Source organism: Channa argus, chromosome 24 (genome assembly GCF_033026475.1).
Source record: "Channa argus isolate prfri chromosome 24, Channa argus male v1.0, whole genome shotgun sequence".
Classification (NCBI taxonomy): domain Eukaryota; kingdom Metazoa; phylum Chordata; class Actinopteri; order Anabantiformes; family Channidae; genus Channa; species Channa argus.
In genome coordinates, this window is record NC_090220.1 from 2,305,952 (window position 1) to 2,329,402 (window position 23,451).

Below are 23,451 nucleotides of genomic sequence, written 5' to 3' on the forward strand. Positions count from 1 at the left end.
GTTCACTTTTTTTGTTTTTAATGTTGCTTTACAAATTATTAACCTTTTACCCTTATTTTTGCTAGTTGTTCTGCTTTTATATTGCCAGAATGGATTGAGCATTATTTGGTTGTAGATTTTCTTTTTAACAAATAAAATGTTTACAAACCTGAAAATAAGTTCGTGTCGTCTGAGTCTGCTGGCGTTTTCCGTTTCACTCACGTGGTGATTTATTTTTACAATGAGGATACAACAGTTCTGTTGTACTGTAAAAATGCGGAAGTTAGATTGTTACAAAAAGATTACCCAGAAATAGTGGTTTATTTTCGGTCCAGGTATAGTTTGGCCATTATTTATGATTGCGTTTGTGACCTATAGCTTAAGCAGAAACTCCAAATATGTTGGACTGTCATGGGTGTTTAGCAACCATCAGGTTGGATTCACAGTACTTACCTTTCCTGAAGTGGTGGATGAAGTACTAATGTAAAAAAGGAAATTGTGCTGTGATCCCCCAAAAGATAAAAAAACAACTTGATACAGATACACAACTAGCAAAGAGACACATAATTTGTCCACAGCTGTGTGACTGAATAATCATGTAATTATTAATAATTTTCCATTTATTACTGCCAAGAACCAAGACAAGTTTGAATCCTGACACATTAACACCCCCCACCCACCAATTCACACTCACATATTCATAAGTGTCCCGCCCCAGACTTCCAGTTCCAGTCAAACTCTTCATCTGTTCTTTGTTTCTTAAAGAAACCCCCTCATGTTCTCTCGTCCTCTGGATTTTATCAGCCTGTTTTCCTCAATGCCCAAACTGCTGGAAAGGAGAGAATAAAGCCAGATTATGAGTGGGGTGAAATGATGAGTCTTTTTATAGAAAGAATGTGGAGGACGGCTCACTTTTGTAAAGCTGTTTATGTAACAGCAGACAGCACTGTTCCACATTAAAGCCCTGTAACAGCATCACACCACTTCTCACATAGTGTGGTTCTGGTATTTTGCTTCACTCCATGACAATAATCTCTATGTGTTTCTTCTCTTATTTACTGCTAAGAGTTAAAAAAAAAAAAAGATCTTTCTCTTGATCTTTCTACTTAATATCTTGTTTCTGCTAAATATCCACAGCTCAGAGGATCTCAAGATAAATCTTAGTTGGGCCACAAGTAAAAAGAATGAGCAAGTCCAAGTTTTTCTTACTTACATTTGTAATATTTACTGTAAAATGTTCTTGTCCCATGTGAAAGTTGGATAGTTTGTCTTCCATTGGCCTCAAACTGTCGACAAATAACTCACTGGTAGAACTCAGAAACATGTAGTGGTGTAGAAAGTATGTGTGTCTATAATGTTTCAGATAGAAGTAAAAAGCAGCACGTATGACTCAAAACTACTTCACAAACACTACATTACTCGAAATGTAGGTTTGACCTCAAGTGGTTAACTTCTCATCATGAACTGAACGGGCCAGAGCCGATGCGTAAAATAACCGGTGATGTAACCCTGCTAACCACTTCACCAATGTGGAAACTGGAGACTCAAAACCAGCCACTTTTGTAAAAAAAAAAAAGAAAAGAAAAAATTAAGCAGCTATTAATTTATTTCATATTAGATTACTTGAGAATTCTTCTCATTTATTACACTGAATAATCAATGTAACTATATTGTACACGAACAGCCAAGAACCAAATCTTTGTGAGCAGCTGTGGCTCTGGAGGGTGGGTGGTTGTCTCTCAAACGTGGGTCAGCCACTCTTTCTGTCCCAGTATTAAGGTGTCCATGGGCAGAACACTGAACCCAGAATTGCTCTTGGTGGGTTGGGTCAACATCTTGCATGGCAGCTATGCCACTTTTAGACAAGCTACACTGTAAAGTGTTTTGGGTACCAAGAAAGTAGAAAGGTGTTATAAATCTGGAGATCGTTTAGGGCTCTACATTGGAATCCTCACACTTTCAATTCAATTTTATGTATATAGCATCAGACAACTAGAGTTTTTAAGTCATCAGAAGCACTTTGATCTGATCTGAGTTGAATGGGGAGCCAATAAAAGGAAGCCAGAATTTGTGTAATGTGGTTTTGGCTGCAGAAGTTTGGACCCTTTGAAGGCGTCTAATACGAGCTTGTGGAAGGTCTGAACATAAAACATTAATGTAATGCAGTCTGGATGACACAAAGGCATGAATTGAAGTTTCTACAACTGCCATGTGCAGAGAAGATCAACTTTTAGCTGTTAGATAGGTGAGCAAAGGCCACCTTGGTGGCATCTGTAGTTCAAAAGCGATAGCTGGGTCAACTTTGACACCAAGATTCTTAATTGTCAAGTAAGACGTCACACACTTATCAAGACTCACTGTTAAATGTTCAAACTGGTGTCTAAGTTGAGCTGGACCAGTGACCAGCATGTCGGTTTTATATCAAATTTAGTGGCAGGAGGTTCTTTGATATCCAGCTTTCCCAGGTAGAGGCAGAACATTATTAACATTATTTAGTAATCTGAGAAGTGTCATCTGCATTTACAGAGACAAACAGCTGATTATCATCATGACTATATTTAATTTGATTTAGCCAATAGGTGATATATACAGAGAGAAGAGGGCCAAAAACCAAGGCCTGACAGAGAAAGAAAGCAAACACAGACGAAAGAAAAAGGCATCAGCCAAAGACTTGGTCTAATCTTTATATACATGATAGTCACCAGTTACAAGACACATATTTATATACTACAGGAACACAGATCATACAGGTACTCAACAAGTGTTTCACCATTTGTTTTTTATCCTAACCTGCATGTTGAAGAAGAGCCAATCATGGGGTTTGTCTTCAAACTTGGAGGTCAAGAAGGAGTGGGCAGCTGGCCTGGATCAATCACAACCCCCCTTATCCACATTACCCTTTGGTGCATAGAAAATCTACACAGATGTCCAAAAAGCTGAGGAATCCCAATACAACTAAAATGTCCTGCTTTCTTAATCATGGCTCCTTTTTTTTTTTTTTTTTTTTTAAGAAGAAAAGCTTCACATTCATTTTTCCAAGGACGTGCAGCATTATAGCGATTTAACTCAAAAACTAAGTGGCCACAGACTTAGTGATGTGGTCTAGAGTAATGTTATATTTCACAGAGAGCAGGTAAAAGTGGACTGACTGATGACTGCTTGTAACAAATGTGGGAATGAGTTAAGCTAACGTTACCACCAGCAGCAGATTATGACTTAGGATCCTATTCCTTATGAGGAAAAAATGGATGTGAAATTGACTTCAGGAACTTAGCATTTCTGCTCTGTGACCCTATGGCTGACAGAAGTATGTGTTGTCGCATCCTTCAGCAGAAGACAAACCCTCAGAGAGCCTTTTATGCAAAGTCATTATTGCTTACATAGATAAAGAAAAAGCTTTTTGTGTACATAGACACAGTGTAGATTCACACTGGAGGGGCCCTACAGTGAGAGATTATGGGAGAGCAGAGCTGAACTTGTGCCTGCCTTGATCATCATGGGAGGGAAACATCTGCAGGGATGGAGGAAGGATTTACCACAGGTAATGATGATTAGCATTTTTTATTGCTCATAGTGACAACTCGCGGCGGTTTTTCACTATAATTCTCGGGGTTTTGGTGAATGGAATCCACGGATGCTTGTCACTGAGCACTGTTGTTGTTCACCCCTCCTGCAGAACGTGAAGTGAGACAACTTGTAACACCAAAGATATTGTTATAATGACAAAACACCAAGTATCTTGTTACAGTATATTAATAAAGTATCTTATTTTAAGAGTGAATACAATAATTACAGTACAACTACTTATTCCATCTGAGAATATCCATGTCAATCTGTCTGTCCAACATTTTGGCTGGAGATGAATCTTGAAAACATTCGGGGGATCACCTGACCTTTAATCTAGTACCAGGTCATAGTTTTCCACCTATCCCCTTAATTACATCTACTGAAATGGACTTTCACAAGGTTTTGTACAGATATACCAAATTTTCATTTAGTGCCTACTGAGTTTCTACTGAGTACTAAGAGTGTTGATATGGCAGCTGTTTATCCTGGACTAAAAGTTTTACCCAGCACAGAATGACTTCTTAGTTTATGAGAAAAGTATCTCATTCTATTGAGAAATCTTTGTCATTATAACAAGATCTGACAAAATGATTTTTGTCTCACTGTGGCAACTCTGATTCTCTTACTACACTGTGTAACCATTTAGATTTGTAATACAGTTATAAATGAGGACCAAACAGTTTACTCGTGTTCTCCATCTCTAATTGACACCATGCTCATCAACACCTGCAGAGTTGGAATAAAAACCTACACACTACTGATACAATTTGATTGGCAGGGTGTTCGTTAAGGCTGATCACATTTTAAATTTCAACTCAAACTTCTAAAAAGAAAAAGCTGAAGATACAGTTAGAAACAATATTTGAAGCTGATAATTTGCATCTTTATGTGTTTTTCTAAGGTTTTTATGTATGTCAGAGTAAGAAAGCAGGGTTAGCCACAACAGGACACTACAACTCTCCGGTGAAAGTCAGACTAGTTCAAAAACTTTAGGGCTATATATATGTGAGCAGCTGGTGAAGGCGGAGGCTGGGTTTACAAACTGATACCCCACATCACATCCTCACCTCCACATCACGCTGGTGACGGGAGATTTGGACAGTCCATCAATAACTGACTAATCTGTCAGGCTTTGTGGAGCATGGATCAAACCCACAGATTTAAAAGACAGAATTATCATATATATATACACACTCCTCCAGCACTCAAAACGCACATTTAATATACATACACACATCTATGCCCAAGTGGATACTTGTAATGATGGTGGCTTCCATTGTGTTCTGATGCTTTGCACATCGCTATCAACCAACTCTTTGTGAGGCAATGACTGTAGTGATACTTCCACAGAGATGTCCAATGGCTTCATTTGTTGAGTTGAGTGTCTTGGCAGTACATTCCTTGTAGCTAGATACCCCAGAGAAAAAAGAACCCCCACACCACAAAACACACACACACACACACACACACAAAAAAAAACCCTCACATGAACCAACTTCAATCTGAGAACATCCTGGGACATGAGGTACATTCTGCTCCACTCACATTCTAATGCTCTAATGTTGATGTTCACTAGTCCACAAGACAGTGCCAGAAGAGTCCGAGGTGAATCCCCCTTCCACCATCATGATGGGAAGGGCAGGTGCTGGCCCTCTGTGCCAAGGATGTCAAACCATTAGCTATTGTTAGATAAATCACCTCTTTTCATGTCACGCCGACTACGAGTTTCATCTGTGACTGGACCAGAAATGTGGAGGCACAATTGACAGAATCTAGGTCTCAGTAACATCGTGAAGTTTGGAAATTCACTCCATCAGCAAAATATGGGGAATTATGTTAAGATGTTAGGGAATGTTGAGGAATAATTTAAGCATCTGAATGAAAGCTCAAATAAATTCCCTCTCTGAACAGTGTTTGTCTAATCCCAGTTATGAAACTCTATTTTCTGTCTGTTAATGTAACCTGAAAATCTTACTTACTGGCTCACTACATTTAAATGTAACAACAATTTTACTTAAAACCAAGGAGGAAATAATTAGCTAACCGCAGGATTCTGTGGCAGTAGATATTATGTAAAAAAGGACATCCACTATATATTATTTGTATCATGGGTGCGGCTTCCAAATGCAGATCCCATACGCAGTGGAATATTTGCAGCTCAGTCGTTACCTGAGGTCGCATAACATTTGTCAAACACACTGATTAGTCCTCATCCTCAAAGCCTTGTCTTTCATATCATTCAAAGTCAAACATACTGTTCATACATTACCAGTTGAAGTAAATCATTGTAATCTTACATTTTCCTGTATATGTGATGCTATGGTGCTTTTGTACCTCCAATTATTATTTACAGGGATCATCAGCTAAGGATGTAAGGCTGCAAACTTTTTTTTGCCAGGGACTTACTTTGGCCTTAGTTTTATTCCATATGATATGTTTGTGGAATATTTAATACCCTTACAGCATTTATGTTTCAAAACCAGTTTTCACTCAACTAACTGTGATCACAAGTACCTCGAGTGCCAGAATCAACAGTTGCTCAATAAAATATGAGAACCCGCATTTGTCAACCCGCATTTCATTTCTCTATGAAACCTGGAATCTATTGTTTTCATTATTATGAATTTGAAGTAGGAAATCAGCTAATGTTTTTGTAAACGCTGTTATGTGCCATGCAAGAAGGAAAAGCCAAAAAGGCAGCAGCAGGAAGGGGCGGGGGGTTAGCAAAAAATCAAAAATCAAAAATCAAGTGCTCTAAAAATATATTAAAAAATAAAGCAGAAAGAGAGAGAAGATGAGAGTTTAAGTGTGTTAAATAGAACTGGGTCATTTTTGTACTTTGAAAGTGACCGACAGTGTTATGAAGTGGGTCAGGGTTTACCCGTAATTATCATAGTAGCTGCTATAGCAAATTTATAGTGTGTGTGTATTTATAATCGCAGATAGAAATGTTCGCTGCGCTCTTCTCTCCAGTGGTGATAATTTGCAGTTAGCTTGCTGACTGTCCTAACTACAAGTCATACAGTAGCATCAAGGGGCTGCAGTTCAAACGTGTTGCACTGTGTAGAACCTTGGCGTGAGGTTTAAGGGGGTTTAAACTCTAGCTGCAAAATCTGCAAATATAAGTGGCAATTTCTTTTATTATTTTCTTTGGTGGTGGGAGTGGTGGCGGCCGAGCCTTTGCCCACTTTGCCTCCCCTGATACTACGCCTCTACGATTCCCAAGCTACCAGTGCCCCAAAATGGGGAGGCCTCGTATTTTTAATGACTAGGTTTCTAAAGGGCATTTTGGGAAATGCACTTATTCACTTCCTAAATTATAAAATGATTTAGTGTCTGTATGCTGAATATGAAGCTACATCTAGCAGATAAGTTTAAGAGAAATAATCAGGGGTAAGCTATGAGCTCAAAAGGTAACAAAAAGTGTACAAATTAATACATTGCATCTATCTGTATATGGACTGAATACTAAGACAACTACTGCTCGTGCATTTTATCGTAGTTAGGTCGCTGGCTGCTCCTCTGTGGGTTATAACAATTTCCAATGCAGCAACTGAGGAAAGGATCTTAACTACAGTACTTGATGGCGACATACAGTATAAAGGATGCAGGGTAAGCAAAAAAAAAAAAAGTGGTCTGCTCCCCCACGGTTACAGTCCTCATGCTTTATGTAGTTGTTTATGTTAACACATGTGACAGTGCTATTAGTTTACTCATCCAAGTCTTGGCACTAAACTAAATAGGTGTATTTTCCAGAATTTCATAATCTAGTAATTAGTAGTAACTCATGTTGAAGGCACATGTTCTACAGCTTTCAACTATCTTGGCTCAACATTTTGTGGTTCTATATCAAGTCTGCTGGAAAATACTTATGTTTACTTGTATTTGTTTAAAAGTAAATACACTTAAAATACATGCAACAGCAATAACAAAAATAGATTTTGAAGTACTCCTCCCCTCCCCCAAACCTCCACGGTCCCAACAATATATCGCTATCTGGAATACTGGACTACATTAAGCATTTATTCAGATAAACGACTACTTATCTTTTATAATCTCTTAAGTGCTTTTATCTGTAGACAAATTGTGGCTGAATAATGGCAGAACAGCATGTGCCTTCAGTCCCAGAAACCAGGGGCAATGATTGTTCTGGCCTCCTCCAAGAACTCAATTCATCTGCCACCGCAAGGATTGCAGAGGGTACAAAGAGTCATGCTGGGCCATTAGAGCATAATTTAAAGTTCAGCCGCTTGACATTCTCGACAGCTGTCTCAAGACAAACTATTATGTGTCAGCTCACCCTACATTTCTACCAACATTAAATAGAAGGGAAGACAAATGGCAACGCTTGGTGACCAACGTCACCCTCTTTTACTTTGTTGGTATTTTTTTTTGTCTTATGTGGCTTATGTGTATATGTTACTTACAATAAGTAATGAAAACCCAAAAGCATTTTCTATATGCTTGGTCTAAGAGCGTTTTGGAAGGTTTGGTCACGGCCGTTTAGTTTAAATGAAGAGACACCCTGATGTTAGTGTACGGCTATGATGGTATAATCGTATTGGGAAAGAGTCATTGTTTGTCATCAGTTTCCAGCCTTGCTAATGGATACTGTACATGTGGTTTAATGGAAGAAAATCCCTGCAGCCAAGGTCCAAAACCTTGAAGAAAGCATTCAAAGGAGTATGGAAGCTGGTAGAACAGCACATTAATGCTTATGGTTTTTCAAGTGGAAATTTCAGCCGTCACATACGAGTGCAATGTTCAGGTGTCCATTTAGCTTTAACCCAGTTGTGTTTGCTGCCTTTTGTAATCACTAAGTGGTGAGATCAAATGTTTCTTTGCACGTGTACCTGAGAACAACTAATTTGTCCTACCATGCTTTTTTGCTCCTATCCAAATACATAAAGTCTGTCTAAAGACACTGCCAAGCATGTGGAGAGACCAAGCATCTGAATTAAACAAGTGTTCAGACTGAATGCAGGTGAACCTTTGCCTTTTGTCAAAGTTCACACTGAAGAGCTGTGGTATTCGAATACCAACTTCAGCTGTACATCTGACACTACAGGCGACTGTGCAATTGAGTTTTAAATGTATTCGAAACTCCAGATCTTTTTGTTTTTTTGCCTCTTTACTTTATACTATCACTCTAAATTGTATTTCAGGCTTAGACTTTGTAAGTGACGGTGCAGCCTCTAAGATGAATTTTACTTTCAGTCTGAACACTTTCTATTGACCTGTATTTGCAGCTCTGGCCTATAACTACTCAATGGTTACAATGCAGACGATGGACTTTTGCGCTTTACCTACAGCATTAAGGAGCAGGGCCTGTGCTTAGTGGGCCAGCTTACATATGGAAACCTTTCGGCTTAGGACAGAGAGCACCACTCTTTTCGGCAGAAATTTAATAGTCACATAACGACCGCAGGAGCCACAACTACCTACTATAAGAACAAAGACATGTTGTTGAAGGCCTAGGTGGGTGGGTGGGCTTGAGGGCAGGGAGCAGGACTGAATAAATGAAGGAAATGGTTTAGTTTGGATAACTACTCAGATGGTGGCATCGTAGGGACGCTGAGACACTGCCACTCCAGGCTTCTGGTAGGAGAAGCGCTGCATGTTGGGCAGCAAGTGACCAGATGGCAACAGGCCTAGCAGCTCCTTGGAACTTCCTGGCCACCTCCGAACCCACCTGCGATTGCCATAACCAAACCTGTGGCTTTGCCTCACTGCCTGGCCCAACAGCATGGCTGTCTGGGGCCACAGTGGGTCCGTGAAGCTAGAGATACTGGCGTCCTGAAAAGGGATACAGGACCTACGCCTCAGAGGACGTTCTTCTCGGTAGATGTAGGAGGCTGTTACAAGGTTGGGGCTAAAATCAGGGCAGGGCTGCCGTGAGCCCTGGGAAAGTGAGATGCGACCTTCGAGTGACGGCCCCAGCAGGCTAAGGCTAGTTCTGTCCGTAAAGGAGTCTGTTCGGTCTTCATAGCCAAGGTCAGCAGGGGCTGAGCACTGCTGCAGGGGCCATCCTCCACGGCTCTTCCCCCCAATGTCCGCAGTGCTACCTCCCTCACCACCATCACGGTCTGCCCTGGTTGCCTCATCTTCCTCCTCCTCCTCTTCACGTTCCTCATCATCTGCCTCAGCTACTTCCTCTTCCTCCACCTCTCCCTCCACCACACCCTCTTCTTCATCCTCAGTGCTGGTGGGTGGTGGGGAGCGTGGGTCCCGCAAGAAGACCACTATGACAGTGATATTATCACTAGAGCCTGCATCACGGGCTGAGGCCACCAGCTTGTGGGCTACCATGCTGGTGTCTCCAGCATTCTCTTGGAGATGGTCACTGACCACCCGCACCGCCTCATCTGGACTCACTGTGTCCCAGAAGCCATCGCAGGCCAGAATCAGGTAATCTTCTGAACCATCTAGTGGAATGATACTATGGTCTGCATCACCACAGATGTAGGGCTTATGTTCAGAGTCCCCTGTCAAAACAGGAAACAGGTTAATCTGTTAAAGAACTGATAGATTTCAAGTTATTTTGCAACAGTAAAGGTTTGTGCTTTGCACAAGATCTGAGTGGAACAAGTGGACTGACACTCAGCAGGTAAGCTTTGCTTGATTTAATAAAGGGCGCTTCTAGCTGAAAAACTCCTCCAGATGACATTACCTGGAGGACATAACATCAACCTCCAGATGATGTCATCTGGAGGAGCTCTGTAAAAGCAGGATTAAAAATTCCACAGCATGAACAACACAAAGACATAATCTGAATAGAAGGTTTCTCCAAGTGATTCCTCCAAGTGAGGCATTTTTCAGCTAGAAGTAGACAGATGTTGTGATATAGGGAAGTCAGAGGGACGTTTAATGGCATTTATGTACATGTACTACCCAAACTAGAAGTAACTTGTGAATTGTCCTGTTGACTAAAAGCAAGGCTGACTCAGTGGTAAGCTATTTATCTTCACATGCCTAAATACAGTACTTGATCTTAACATCTCATGAAACCTTTGGGAGCAAACTGTTTACCTATTGCTCTGGATACAGACAAACTGCCATTCACCCTCCATGTACCGAACCAGATCACACATCCTCCCAGAGCCTCAATCCTCTGCTTCTCATCCTGTAGAGACAAGAAGCACAGCTGGCTTCAGTGGTGGTCATGGTTGTGATCACTGTCACGTGATACATCAGCCTTGTCCTGCTATTTTTTGCAGCAAATGACTCAGTACAAAGCAGTAATCCCCCCTGTTGTGCACCTAAAGTGAATCACACTCGCCCATACAGGTTCTTGAATAGACAACGCTGCAAATTTTGTATATTATATGTATAACATAATGTACATTTCTGTCTACACATTACCAAAGAACAGTTAAACATTTTGGGAATTATGTAAATTTAAATTTTTTCCCGTCTTTGGGCTAAATTAAACCAACCAGCTGTAGCTTCATTCATGTATCTAACAGACAGCTGTGAAGCTGTATCGCTCATCTCTGAAAACAGATCCACTTTATGACAGATTCATTCCTGGTGGTCAAGAAAGCTGAGTGTGTATGTGTAAGTGTGTTACCTCTCTGTCTGGTTTATGCGGTTTCATCAGCTCCACAACCTGTCCTCTCCTAACCAGAATGACCTGGGAGTCTCCCAGCCAAGCCACGTACAATGTTCGGCCCCGCAAGAAAGTCACCACACCCGTTGTGCCACAACGCAGGTTCTGCCAAAGACGCATGTACAGTCGTCAAATCAGAGCTAACAGTAGAAAAGATATTAGTTCATAATGTTCAACGGTTTGATTCCTTTCTTATGTGGTTACCTCTCGCGAGGCCTTCCTCACAAAGCATTCATCAGTGAGTTTGAATGCTCTGCAGAGCGCATCGACCGGGTCCTGTCTGAAAGATTCCTGACGAACTAAGTTGACGTGGAGATGGTTGGCAGCATAAATGGCAGCGTCCACACCGCCATGACCATCAAACACAGCAAAGAAAGCCTGTTCTTCCTGATCCTGAGAGACATACAATAGTCAGACAGTATTCACAATGGAGGTTGGATTGTGTTCATGGGATATGAGAAGCTTTAAACTCAAAGAAATTACGCTTGCTGAATAACAACACGACGACAAAACTCAATCCCAGAAGACATTAACAAATATGCACGTGGTGACAGGACACAATTTATTTGACACCTCCTTGCAATAAAGCCAGTATAATAGTTGTGAGTATCGGCATGAGTAAAAATAGGGGAGCTTTCATGTAAACACCTTGCTGCTAATCAAAAGAAATTTAAACTATAATAGCAAAAGAAAACCGCGGCTTACTTCTTTTTGTATGTACTGTATAGATACTTTTTAAAATATCTAACAATGTTGTTTGAATATTTAGATCCAGATGTAATTAATGAATATTGGTCATATAATTTTTTTTTTCCAAAAGTCAGTTGAAAGAAAATATATGGGTCCTCTGAAGCAATTGGTACATTGATACATGTGTCATGACTTTCTATTCCCCATTGGTCCTAGTGCTAAGCACTTAAACTGTCTGGGTAGCAGCTATTTTTACTATTCTTATTATTACTAAAACACCACTTGACACTAATTCTGAGAAGCTATCAGCCACCAAGCCAGGAGAAACATTAATAATCATCACTGCAATGGCCTAACAATGGCGCTAAAGGAACCTGCTTTTGTATGGAGTGAGGCGTGGGAAATCGTCGACATTGTTATCTACCTGAATGTTGAAGAGTGTGTTGAAGTCAGGGATGATAACGTGCTTGTCCTCCATCTTGCGCCTCATGTTCTTGATGGCGTGGATAGACGTTTCGTAGTATGGCTGTGGACGACGGTGGAAGGGAATCTCCTTTTGCCAGAGGCGGCATATCTCAAAGAGTCTGTTAAACACCAGTCGGGCCACCTTTACCGACTCGATCTCTAACACAGAAACATACATTCACAGACAAAAGAATTAGCCTCTTATGCCTCTTTCCTGTGTATGTGATAACTAAGTCATAGCATTTAACCTTTTCATGTTCACCTTTGTGGCCGTCCACTGACCAGTAGAGGACACTTCATGTTTCCTGTCAGCTAAATAGCTATCAGAGTTTACAAGTTACTAGAAGTACTGCACCAGAAATCTTTGAACATAAGTTGACAAGCACAATGTCAGTTTGACTTTACCGGCTCTAGGGACAATTTAAGGCAAACCAGATAAGTGTGCCAGCAGTTCAGCCATAAAACTGTAAAAGTTTTCAATTAATTTTTCTGCTGTGTCAAAAATTGTGAAAAGTCCCCTTCCCCAGTGGGAAATTATGCCCTTGTAGATAAACTCCCAGGGACCTGTTTTACTTTTTCGGAGAGGCAGATGAAAGAAACCCACACTGAGAGATTGCACAGAGTTACAAAATATAGTGGAACAGAGGTGAGTGCCGAGGTCGCGTCAGGGCTATGGCTTTCTGTAAGATCTAAAAAACAGCTAACTAATGTTAGCTGTAGGTGTTATAGTCTATCCCATCTATGTTCTCTCACTCCGATCCCCCCAAAAAAGATATAGAGAGCAAGTGTTCCATTTCCTCTATTCACCTTTTCAACCTAAACAAGTACATGCACATCAACGACTGTCCCAGTACAAAACTCCCCTCAGTTGCTCCAAATGCACATATTTCAGCACTACATCTGGCATCAATAACTACCCTTAAAAAAGTCTGAATTATTAATTGGTGAATAAAGCATAATATTTCAGTAAAAAGTTGTCAAAGAAAACTATCTGTCTGTAGTATTTAAAACTTATTAATAGTTTAAACATTTAATTTTAAATTGAAAATACTTAACATGTAAGTGGGCACTTTTTTAAATATCTTACATGTCGTTGCAACATTTGTGCATATAAATAGCATGTGGGATTAACAATGCATTTGAAGCTGACCTAAAATAAAATACAGTTCATTACTATATGTGACCTTGTTCAGATTATACAAAATTATTCAATAAATTGTTAATTTAAAATTAACTTTCACATTCTGTTTGCGGTAAAAACTCTGCAGATTCAACATTATATCTACTAACAGTTAATGTACTTATTTCATTTTAAAATTGCAAACTTCCTTCATAATACAAATATGAGCAGACAACGATTTTAATGAAATGTTGGCCCATGGTGGATGTAGTAAATCCTGGCTTTTGGCCAGTGTGTTCTTCTTGAGTCTGCTTTCTGCCCTCTAGCGGTCAAATACCACTTAATGCAGCTTTGCGGGGGAGAACTGGGACAAAACCCTGGTGGTTAAATGTATGTGTATTTGTGTGGGATGAAGTGAGGGAGAGAGAGAGAGAGAGAGACCTAATTTGTCTCTGCATCTACGTGAGTGAGAGAAAGCCAGTGGTCTCGTGGGCTCCCTGAGGACTCACGTGCTAATGGGTCAGCTCCATCTTCTACGTTCTTTATCAGGTGGTGGATGGTGAGGTCACTCCGGAGGATGGTGTCTGCTGTGGCTCTGGCCAGGGCTGCAGCCAGGGAGCATGGGCAGTTACTGCGTGCAAGAGAGACCACACAGTTAGAATGGGTCAGAAATTAAAACTGCGTAAAAATAATTTGCCGAGGAGACCAAGAGGCTGTTGAATGACAGACAAATCTAGCCTTAATAGAAAATATGCAGTATGTATGAATAGGTCGACAACATCAACATGTTGGATGGAACAAACCGAAATGGTGATTTTGCTATTCTTAGATCCTTTAAAGAAGCATGTTGTTCCTTGCCAGTACAGAACAGACTGAGACATTGACTTGGCAGATCTAATCAGTTGATTTTAGCTTATCACAGATATTGGTATCAGCAAACTGCATATGTCTGCTGACATTGCAAGTAATGACAAATCACCCCTAAGAAATGTCAGATGTACTGTTTGCTTCAGAAAAAAAGAGTGTTGATTGCAGGACAGCACTGGAAATAAAATGTCTTGAAATGTGACATGTCGTACACAGGATAATGTGTGCCGTGTTTTATGGCAATCTAAGACATTTCTTTTAAAACTTCATTCTATTCTATGAATAGGGAAACTAATGAAAATAGGGAAACTAATGAAAACCCTATTAAGTCATAGGTGTTCATCTTCTGGAGGCAATCCATCAAATACTGTGCACCTCAAGCCATTGCTGTCAGGACCAACCCACTGAACAACAGACGTCGCCTCTAGCTCATAAAGAAACAAAACAACTTCTTCACAAGTGGCAGATCACAAGACAGAAGAGCCAGTTCCTCGGGGGTCATATGACCACCTGCATCTGAAGGACAAATGACAGTCCTTTGAGAAAACACACTGTGGCTAGAGAAAACAAACAGTTTGAAAGAGCAGTGAAGGAGGCCATCCATGTCAAACTGGAGTCACCAAGTCTTAAAAAAGGAGAAGGTCTAAAGCACTATTCACAACAGGCAGTTTAACAGCTGCTCACACCATGACTCACGTGAACCTAACTACAATTATGGGGTAGGCCAGAAGCTCATAGGTGATCTCAAGAGGTCAAATATTTTGTACTCCCCACCACTCTAGATAGACCTGTGGCCCAGAAGTAGAGCGGTCATCCGGTTGTTGGTTTGATCCCCGGCTCCTCCGGTCACATGTTGAAGTGCCTTCGAGCAAAACGCTGAACCCCCAGCTTCGTTGCTCCTGGTAGTGTTGGCCAGCTGCATAGCAGCTCCCTCATTGGTGTGTGTGATTGTGAGTGTGAATGAGTAGCAGTGTAAACCGCTTTGAGTCCCAATATGAAACTCATAAACTATGCAGATAAAGTAAGAATCATGAGAACGCCCAAGCTAAAGGGACCCATACTTGTGGATATTAAAATGAGCTGTTCTTTCCAGACATTTCTGTAGAGCTGTTCAAACGCCAGAAAACATTCCACTCGATTAAAAGAGATCTCATCTCCCTGGCTATCTCTTCTTAGGATATGGAATTGTACACCCGACAAAACTACTCATAACTTATAAAGGAGAACGCCATTCTTGGTTCTAGAGAAAGTGATAAGAGTGAGAAGAAGATGGCCTGGCCAGGTTCACTCAGCTTTATTTAATTCAAACTCACGTGTCCATTTATATGGAACAGTATATATGTTCCATATAAATGGCACAATTTTTTCAGACAACTTTTTTTTAATGTTAGCTGGTTACTTTATTATAGGAGGAGACTTTTATTGAACGCTCCAATCAGTAGTAGATAGATCAACTGGAATTGATTCTTCACACATGTATAAAAGACTTGAACCTGGTTGACGTATCCAGGGATCAACAAGTTCATCAGCCGAGTTTCTCATGCCTCTTGGAATACATATAAAAGCAATACATAAAAAAAGATTGTTTTCTTATCTCAACAAACTTAGTACCCAATGTCCAGAAATCCTGGTATGATCCTGGTATTTTAATCGCAGATAGCCCGCCAGCCCCCCTTTAATTGAATTAGCAAGCTCTGTGGGTCAGGTGGCGCTTGCAATCAATCTGGCTTAAAGACTGAAAATGTATAGATTATATCGAAAAACAAATAGACTTATATTTTGAATATAACACTAACCAGACATCTGCTTCCGTGAGGTGGGAAGCGTCCAAGCCTTTTTTTTAAGAGGTCAGATGATAAGTTTCAAACAGAAAATTCAAAGATTAGAAATGTGGTACTCTTGATAAAGAAATGAAAGAATTGGAGGAAAGTTTTTGAAAACTCCAGTCTTTCTTTAGTTTTAGAACTGCAAAACTGAAAGCAAAGCACAATGTTTTATTCATCAAAAGTTGGATAGTTCTAATAACTTAAATATGACTTACGATATACAAAAATAATTCTTTGACAAGCAAGATTTTAACTTAATAGTCAGCTTTTTTTGATGGTTTGGATGGTGACCTTGGGCTCCAGAAACAAAACAACTGGGCTAGATGCAAATACTTTTATAAATATATACAATTCTAAACTTGAAAATTAATACCACTTTTGCTTGACATGTATACAGAGTGATTTAACAGAGGGTCCCTTCCCCCTAATTTCACTACTGTTAAAAACGGGAAAAGAACCAAACCATGCGGACTTTATCAACCAATATTGCTTTTAAACAATGACCAAAAAGTTCTATAGCATTAGCAAGAAGACTGGAAGCAGATAATCCACCCAAATCAAAATGGTTTTGTGCAGGGGAGCACAGGGCTTTTGTCTCTCTGATTTTGCTATCCGGTCACTGGATGCAGAAACGGCTGGTGATAGGATAGAGTGACAGTATTTATTTGATGTCTTGAAAAAATTTGGCATAACAGGGAAATTTCTTAGATGGGTCATGGTGCTGTATTCCAACCCACAAGCTGAAATACTAAGTAATGGAACTATGTCCTTTTCCATTAAAAAGAGGAATGAGAAAGGGGGGCCCCCATCTCCCCTTCTGTTTACACTGGTACGGTTGGAATGAAGAAATATCAGGAATTACAGTAGATGATATAGAACATAGAGGAGCACTGTACGCTGATGATATCATTGTATTTTGTTCCAGGGTATAAAAAACTTTACCCAACTTACAAGACTTGATAGAAACCTTATACAGTATAAAATAAATATTAACAAGTCTGTCATAATGTTCCTGAAAGAGAGTTGCAACTCCTTTTTTCAGTTTTTATAGAAGTGTTTTCTTATTTAGGTAATAGAATTACTCCCATATATATTTGTTTGTGTGTGTGTATATACATATAGTTTGACACACACACACACACACACACACACACACACACACACACACACACACATATATATATATATATATATATATATATATATATATATATATATATATATATATATATATATATATATATTCTATATATATATATATATATATATATATATATAATTGATTTACTTGTTTTTTTTTAATTTAATTTTTAATCTTTACTTTTTATTGTATTATTTATTTACTCATCCCTTTTCCAATTTGTATATTTGTGTATTTAATTTTATTTATTTATTTATTTTTTCATTATTTTTTTTGTTGTGGAGGTTGTTCTATTAAAAAGGGCCACTATTCCGTTTGTCACTGTACATTATCACAAATTGGCCTTCAAAGCGACAGTTAACACTTTTTGTTTATTGTATATTATATTGTATAATAAACACAGTTCGCCATCCCTGGATCAAGAGGGTTTTATTAATTTAGGGCTTCACTGTGGACCCACAGATATCCTGTAAGCTGGTCTGAACTGGTGCCTAAACTTGCCTTGAAGACCATTTAAATGATATTACAGCTCAGTTTAATTGCAGCAATACATCTGGCCACCACATCTGGCCAGAGTTTTATAAGTATCTGGGCTGGAGGAAGTGAGTCCCCACTAAGGAAAGTTAGGGAAGAGAAGGAAGAGGGGGGTCATTTGAAGGACGTAAGGCTTGCTGTACATGAATCACCAAGATACCTAAGACACCTCCAGATGGGGGTAACCATGGTAACGCAACTTCTGCCTGCTTGCCATCACACTCAAATTAAGACGAAAATAAACCTGAACTGACATTATTATCTTAACTGATCGTTAGTTCTGGGTGGGGGCCAAAGTTTGCTACGGTGCTGTGAAAAAAGTACAAATTTAACATCAATTAAATTGTCTATTCATATCAGTCCTTTACTAATTGGCTGAGTTTTTCAATAAAAAGTATCTTCTACACCGACATTCTGTGTTCAGTTATTAAAATACATGTTTTACAATGTTTTATTTATTCATTCTGAAAATAAAAGTAGAGCAATGTGAAGCAAACGTTCTCACTTCTAGTAGACATTTTTAATTTTTAAACCTTACTTCTTATAAAGCAAACTGCTGTCATATGTGTCATTAAAATGTTGTGCCATTAAAACTGCATGTTACTTCTGCTCTTTTGAACAAATCCCAAAACTTGCCCTTTTCTTCTCAATAATTCTTAAATAAATTCTTAAATCTATACAGTCAAACTGTAGCAGAGTTGTTGCTGACTCCTCAAACAGTCATTTCACTGCATTTAATTTACCCAGATACATGTACTGGGGTTCGCTAAGTACAAAACAGAGACCTATTCAACAAGTAAACACTGCACACTGAAAACACCTCTGTGGCTCTTTTGTCAAATGACATGGGTTTAATCAATGAAAACCCAAGTCAGCTGTAGCTGCAACATCTTTAATGAATCCAGATTTACTGATGCAGCTACTGTATGTGCAATCATTTTAATGTTTAAACCAAATGCTCGTTTGTTTTGTCATTCATTTGTATCAAAAGCTTTTGGTTTTACGGCCCAAGTCCAGTTTGTCCAGTTCTGTACTGTGGTGTATGGTAGGTAGGTTCACACATAGCACTTTATAACATGACATTCTTATACTTTTGTGCAGTTGTAGAGAAACAAATCATTCAATTGGTTTCAGTTGCAAATAGTACATTCTCTCTGTGCCTTTCTAGAGATTTGTCCAGAATAAAAAGAGGACCAAATATAAAACACGGTGTAAATTCATACAAATGTAACTGTAAATACAGAAAAAAGTGTTAATTTGCAGCCTTGAAAATAAACATTTCATCTAAATTTGCATGTATTTATTTCACTGCTAACAGTCTTTGCTTTTTTTATGAAACATACTGTACTTCTCTTGGAATATAGAATGTCTCATAAATGGTCCTGCTGTCATCACACAACAGCTTTTCACACATGTAATTATGACTTGCCTTTTTTTTTTTTTCTCTACTCTCTCAGCACTATGTAGAGTTGGGAATTTTTTAAATGTAAAGGTTAAACCCAAGAGAAATATTCCTCTCTCTATGGGAACCACAGAAACTACAAATTACTCAGCCGAAGGTCATCTCACCAAAATGTGTTAAATGAATTACTCATTTCCATCCTGTCACTGGACAGAATATACCCAGACAATTTGTGAGATTTTCTTCCCTCCATGGCAGGCCTCATCCTTCAGTATTTTAACAAGAAAGTCTGTGATTGACAGTTACATCTAATTCATATGCAATATTTTGAACACCTAATAATATTGAGCATTTTTGTCATGTAGAGAATAACAAGCTATTCTTGAATCCAGACAAGACCGAGGAGGAAGTTTGTGGCTTTTGGGATGACCAGCATTAAATCAAACACTGTTTCTCTTCGTAGAGAGGAAGTGGAGAGATACAGATAGATATGCTTATTTCCACCTTGACAACAGACTGAAGCGGAAATGCAACAGAGAGGCTATAGGTCTTTAGGAAGTAGCAGAGCAGACTCTACTTCTCTAAAAATAAATGGTTGAGGAAGTAAAGCACAGAATGCAGAAGTCCTGTAAAACTTTTGCAAGTGGGTGACAAACTTTTCCTACTTTGTTATCTGTGTGCAAGTAGTGCCCTAGACCTACTTTGGTGAAGTGGGGCTAAGGTCCACACAGGCTTGTTTTGTTTTTTCTGACTCATCTGAGTAAACTTTGTTGTGTGGTGTAGTTGGTCGGAGGGGTTTTGTTTATTGTCTGTGCAAAATGTTTGGTAAGAAGTATCGTATGTTGCAGCAGAATCTTGAATTAATTTGTTAGAGGTGTCTAGCTTAAATGTAATTTTTAACTACACCCTCTAATGGCATTTGGCTTGCGTTCACCATATTTAGATGAGAACGATGTGCTTTCAGTTATGTCATTCCTCTAAACCTAAGTCAGATTCTTGATTCTGTTCTCAAACTGGGTCATAAAGCAGTAACCATAGTAACCTCCTGGGTAAACCTCTCCTTGAAAATGTGGCAGCTGTATCTTTGACATACCCTGCTCTCTTTGTTAAAGGGTATATACCGAGTAATTATGCAAAAAGTCTAACAGGAAAGTCATTGCATAAGTTTAATCTTATTTTGGTGCTGCCACTTGGTCAAAACACCTCTCATTGAAAATATAACATTTAGATTAGAAACTACTGTGAATACAAATAAACAATCATTAACAATCTGATTTTAACATAGAAAGCTTATTATAACTGGAATGGGCACTTGTATGCAGAACGTTTGGCAGACGACTCTGAGTCTGAACCGCTTAACCCTGCACCTGCTGGAGTCTTGTGTATTGGCTGAATGGGCTTTTTAGTTTTTGGGGTTTTTTTTGTGCCAGTGCTATGTGGATCTGCAGATAAAGCCTCACCGTACCTTTCAGATAAACGTTAGTTTTCATTTTTGCACACTGTGGATCACTTATACTAAACACTCTTACCGGCATTAGGGCGAGAGCTCTTCAGCCAGGTTATACAAGTTAAAAATGTTCTCTAAGATCTCTCTAAGTCTACTTTCTATTCCCAGAGTCAAAAATGAACACGGAGAAGCTTTTAATCTTTTCCAAATTTGTATTTAGCCATTTATAATCTACTGTTTTAGTATTTGTTTTTAAAAACATAATGTCAATTGCAAAGTTAGTAGCCATTATTTTTGGTGTACATGCTGTAAAACGAACGAAAGGAACACCTCAGAGTGAACAGCAGATAAAAGAAGAAATAAGGACAGAGAGAGAGTGAAGATAAAGGGTCAAGAGATGAGGGCTGGGGAAGATCTGTCAGCATTTGGGTTTGCTCATCACCAGTGTCCTCCCCTCCATGTTTCCATTCATAGAAACCCACTACATTTTGCCCTCTCTCTCCTGTGCTGAGCCACCGCTGGCTGCCTGTTGGGGGTGGATGCTGAGCTGAGGAGCTCTGATTGGCTGCAGGTCACACAGGAGAACTCACAGTGCACCAATGCTGGCTTCTTGTGGCTTGTGCATCACAGTGAGGTCATGTGGAGCGGAGGAGGATTAAGGGAGAGTTTAATCTGAGTTAGCTCCATCACACTGCACCAACAGCACTGGCTTGATAGACCAGAACTGGTTCAGCTGGTTAGACTTGAAATGTAGGTAATGTATTCATACTGAAGCAAAAGAGATACTGTTTCCATACAGGACTAAGCCTATGTGTAAATGCTGGTGTAATTTACAGTGTGTTCTATGGCATTTACTGAAGTGTTTCAATGTGAAATTAACACATATGGTGAAGAAACACTGACACCCACACACACACAACTACAATAGAAAACCACAAAATTTAGATTATAAGCTTCTCACTCATTCCCAACAAAATGTATTTATTACAAGGTCACTGATTTGGATTATTTTGGCTGGAAAGGATTCTCTTGTTATTTGATCTCCTTTATGCTGCACATGGCTGTTGACCTCTTTTTAAAAAAGGAAAAATTGGCTTATTTTTGGCAAATTCTACAGATTAAAGAAATGAAAGCTTTTGCAACTTGGATTTCTTTTTTCTTTGCATGGCTGGAGTTTTTGCTTATGTTACAGAACATTATTTTGTTGAATAATGAGAAGAATACAGTGTTCACATTGGCACAGGGGCATCCTGAATAGATTTAATTTATCCTAAACTGATGGTATGAGAAGCAAACACCGCCAGAAAATAATATTTGAAGCAACTCCGAGATTTTCTGTTTTTTCATCTGGATATCAGGCCCTGTTCAGGCGGAAACCAGCATGTTTAAAGATCTATTATAGACACTAGAAATAAGGGTTGTGGAGTTTATTTATGCACGGAAACATGTGGTGCACCAGCAGTGCATATGGGTGGGATTTGGAAATTATCTTATTATTCATTGTACTATGTAATCATTGTTGAGGTCCTAATCAGTGGAGCACTGAACTGCATTATAATGAAAAGTCTAACTCTTGTTCTATTCCCTAGCGTTTAGTTTACTTTTGTAAATAGGACAGGAAATTTCTTACAGCTCCATATGTAATATTTTCATTTGAATTGTTACAACCTGACCCCTATGCCTGTTGGTGGACCTCGGTGAAAGCCTTTCCCTGGCTACAACCTTGACTGTTGAGGTGATTACAGCCTGGTCTCTGCAACAGACCGGTGCTGCTTTTGTTCTTTCATGCGGTCTCTGCTGCGGCTGTGTTTAACTACAGTCGTGCAGGGAGCTTTGACAGGCTGCTTGTCGTGATAAAACTGGAGAGCTCTGAGTATATGTGTTAGTAGATGACTCATGCATGCAGCCATGTTTTTTTTCTTTTCTGTTTTACCATTGCTTTCTACAAGCTTGCTCTATTCTACAGTGTTAGCCCTGGAGTCGAGCAACAAGGTTGTTTCCATAGCAACAGAGAAACAAGACTGACAGTCGGTGTCAGTCGTCCTGTTGCCAAATCCACAGAACAAGTTCCCACTTTATTACTTTAAATATTGAACCTTTGTGTGCCAAGTAGAAGTGACAGAGTAGAACCACTCTCATGATATGTTCTCCTTGCACCAGGGATTCCTCATATTTAACCTGGAAGAAAGCACAGACTTTAAAAGCAGCGAAAATCCTTTGGCTGTTCCCAGACTCACATTCAGTATTTTTATCCAATTTTCTAAAATGTGGTCAGAAGAAAACGTAGACTACTGTTATGTGAACACAGTATTCTCCAGAGGGTATAACAGGATTACATAATACACAGAATGCCAGTAGCCCTTAAATCATGGTGAATTACTGTAGCGTCTCCCTTAAGATGGCTTTCAAATGACTTTGATGAATTAATTTGTCTCCTCAGTCCACACGCACCATGTGGTGCTTTAGTCTGTTGCTGGGCTTTCTGGCATCTAATGCTGAGAGGCAGAAATCAACTGATGCTGCATCTAAACTGCTGGAAATCAAAAAGCAAGCGTTTATTACATATTTTATGACTACACAAAACCTATTGTTGTATTTCAAGTCCGGGTTTTTCATGCTCAAAATTTAAAAAAGAAAATCTGTGGCCTGTAATGTCCTGAAATAAAGCAATAGTATCCATGAGGAGCATGCATATGCATATGTGTGTGTGTGTGTGTGTGTGTGTGTGTGTGTGTGTGTGTGTGTGTGTGTGTGTATATATATATATAATTTTGCATATTTTTGGTGATGTTCTCTTTGAGGGA

At 39.3% G+C, this 23,451-nt stretch overlaps 1 protein-coding gene across 3 annotated transcripts in view; it reads right to left on the minus strand.

Annotated features, from left to right (window-relative positions):
• Positions 1 to 2,649: 2,649 nt before the first annotated feature.
• ppm1e (protein phosphatase, Mg2+/Mn2+ dependent, 1E) overlaps positions 2,650 to 23,451 on the minus strand; it is a 38,398-nt gene continuing 17,596 nt past the window's right edge. For all 3 annotated transcript variants that reach the window (XM_067494096.1, XM_067494097.1, XM_067494095.1), the window contains 6 exons: positions 13,940 to 14,061; positions 12,270 to 12,469; positions 11,360 to 11,548; positions 11,117 to 11,260; positions 10,576 to 10,669; positions 2,650 to 10,031 (listed from right to left, as the gene is read on the minus strand). In XM_067494096.1, coding sequence (XP_067350197.1) covers positions 9,097 to 10,031; positions 10,576 to 10,669; positions 11,117 to 11,260; positions 11,360 to 11,548; positions 12,270 to 12,469; positions 13,940 to 14,061 — 1,684 coding nt within the window. In that variant the 3' untranslated portion in view covers positions 2,650 to 9,096. The remainder of the gene's footprint in view (positions 10,032 to 10,575; positions 10,670 to 11,116; positions 11,261 to 11,359; positions 11,549 to 12,269; positions 12,470 to 13,939; positions 14,062 to 23,451) is intronic.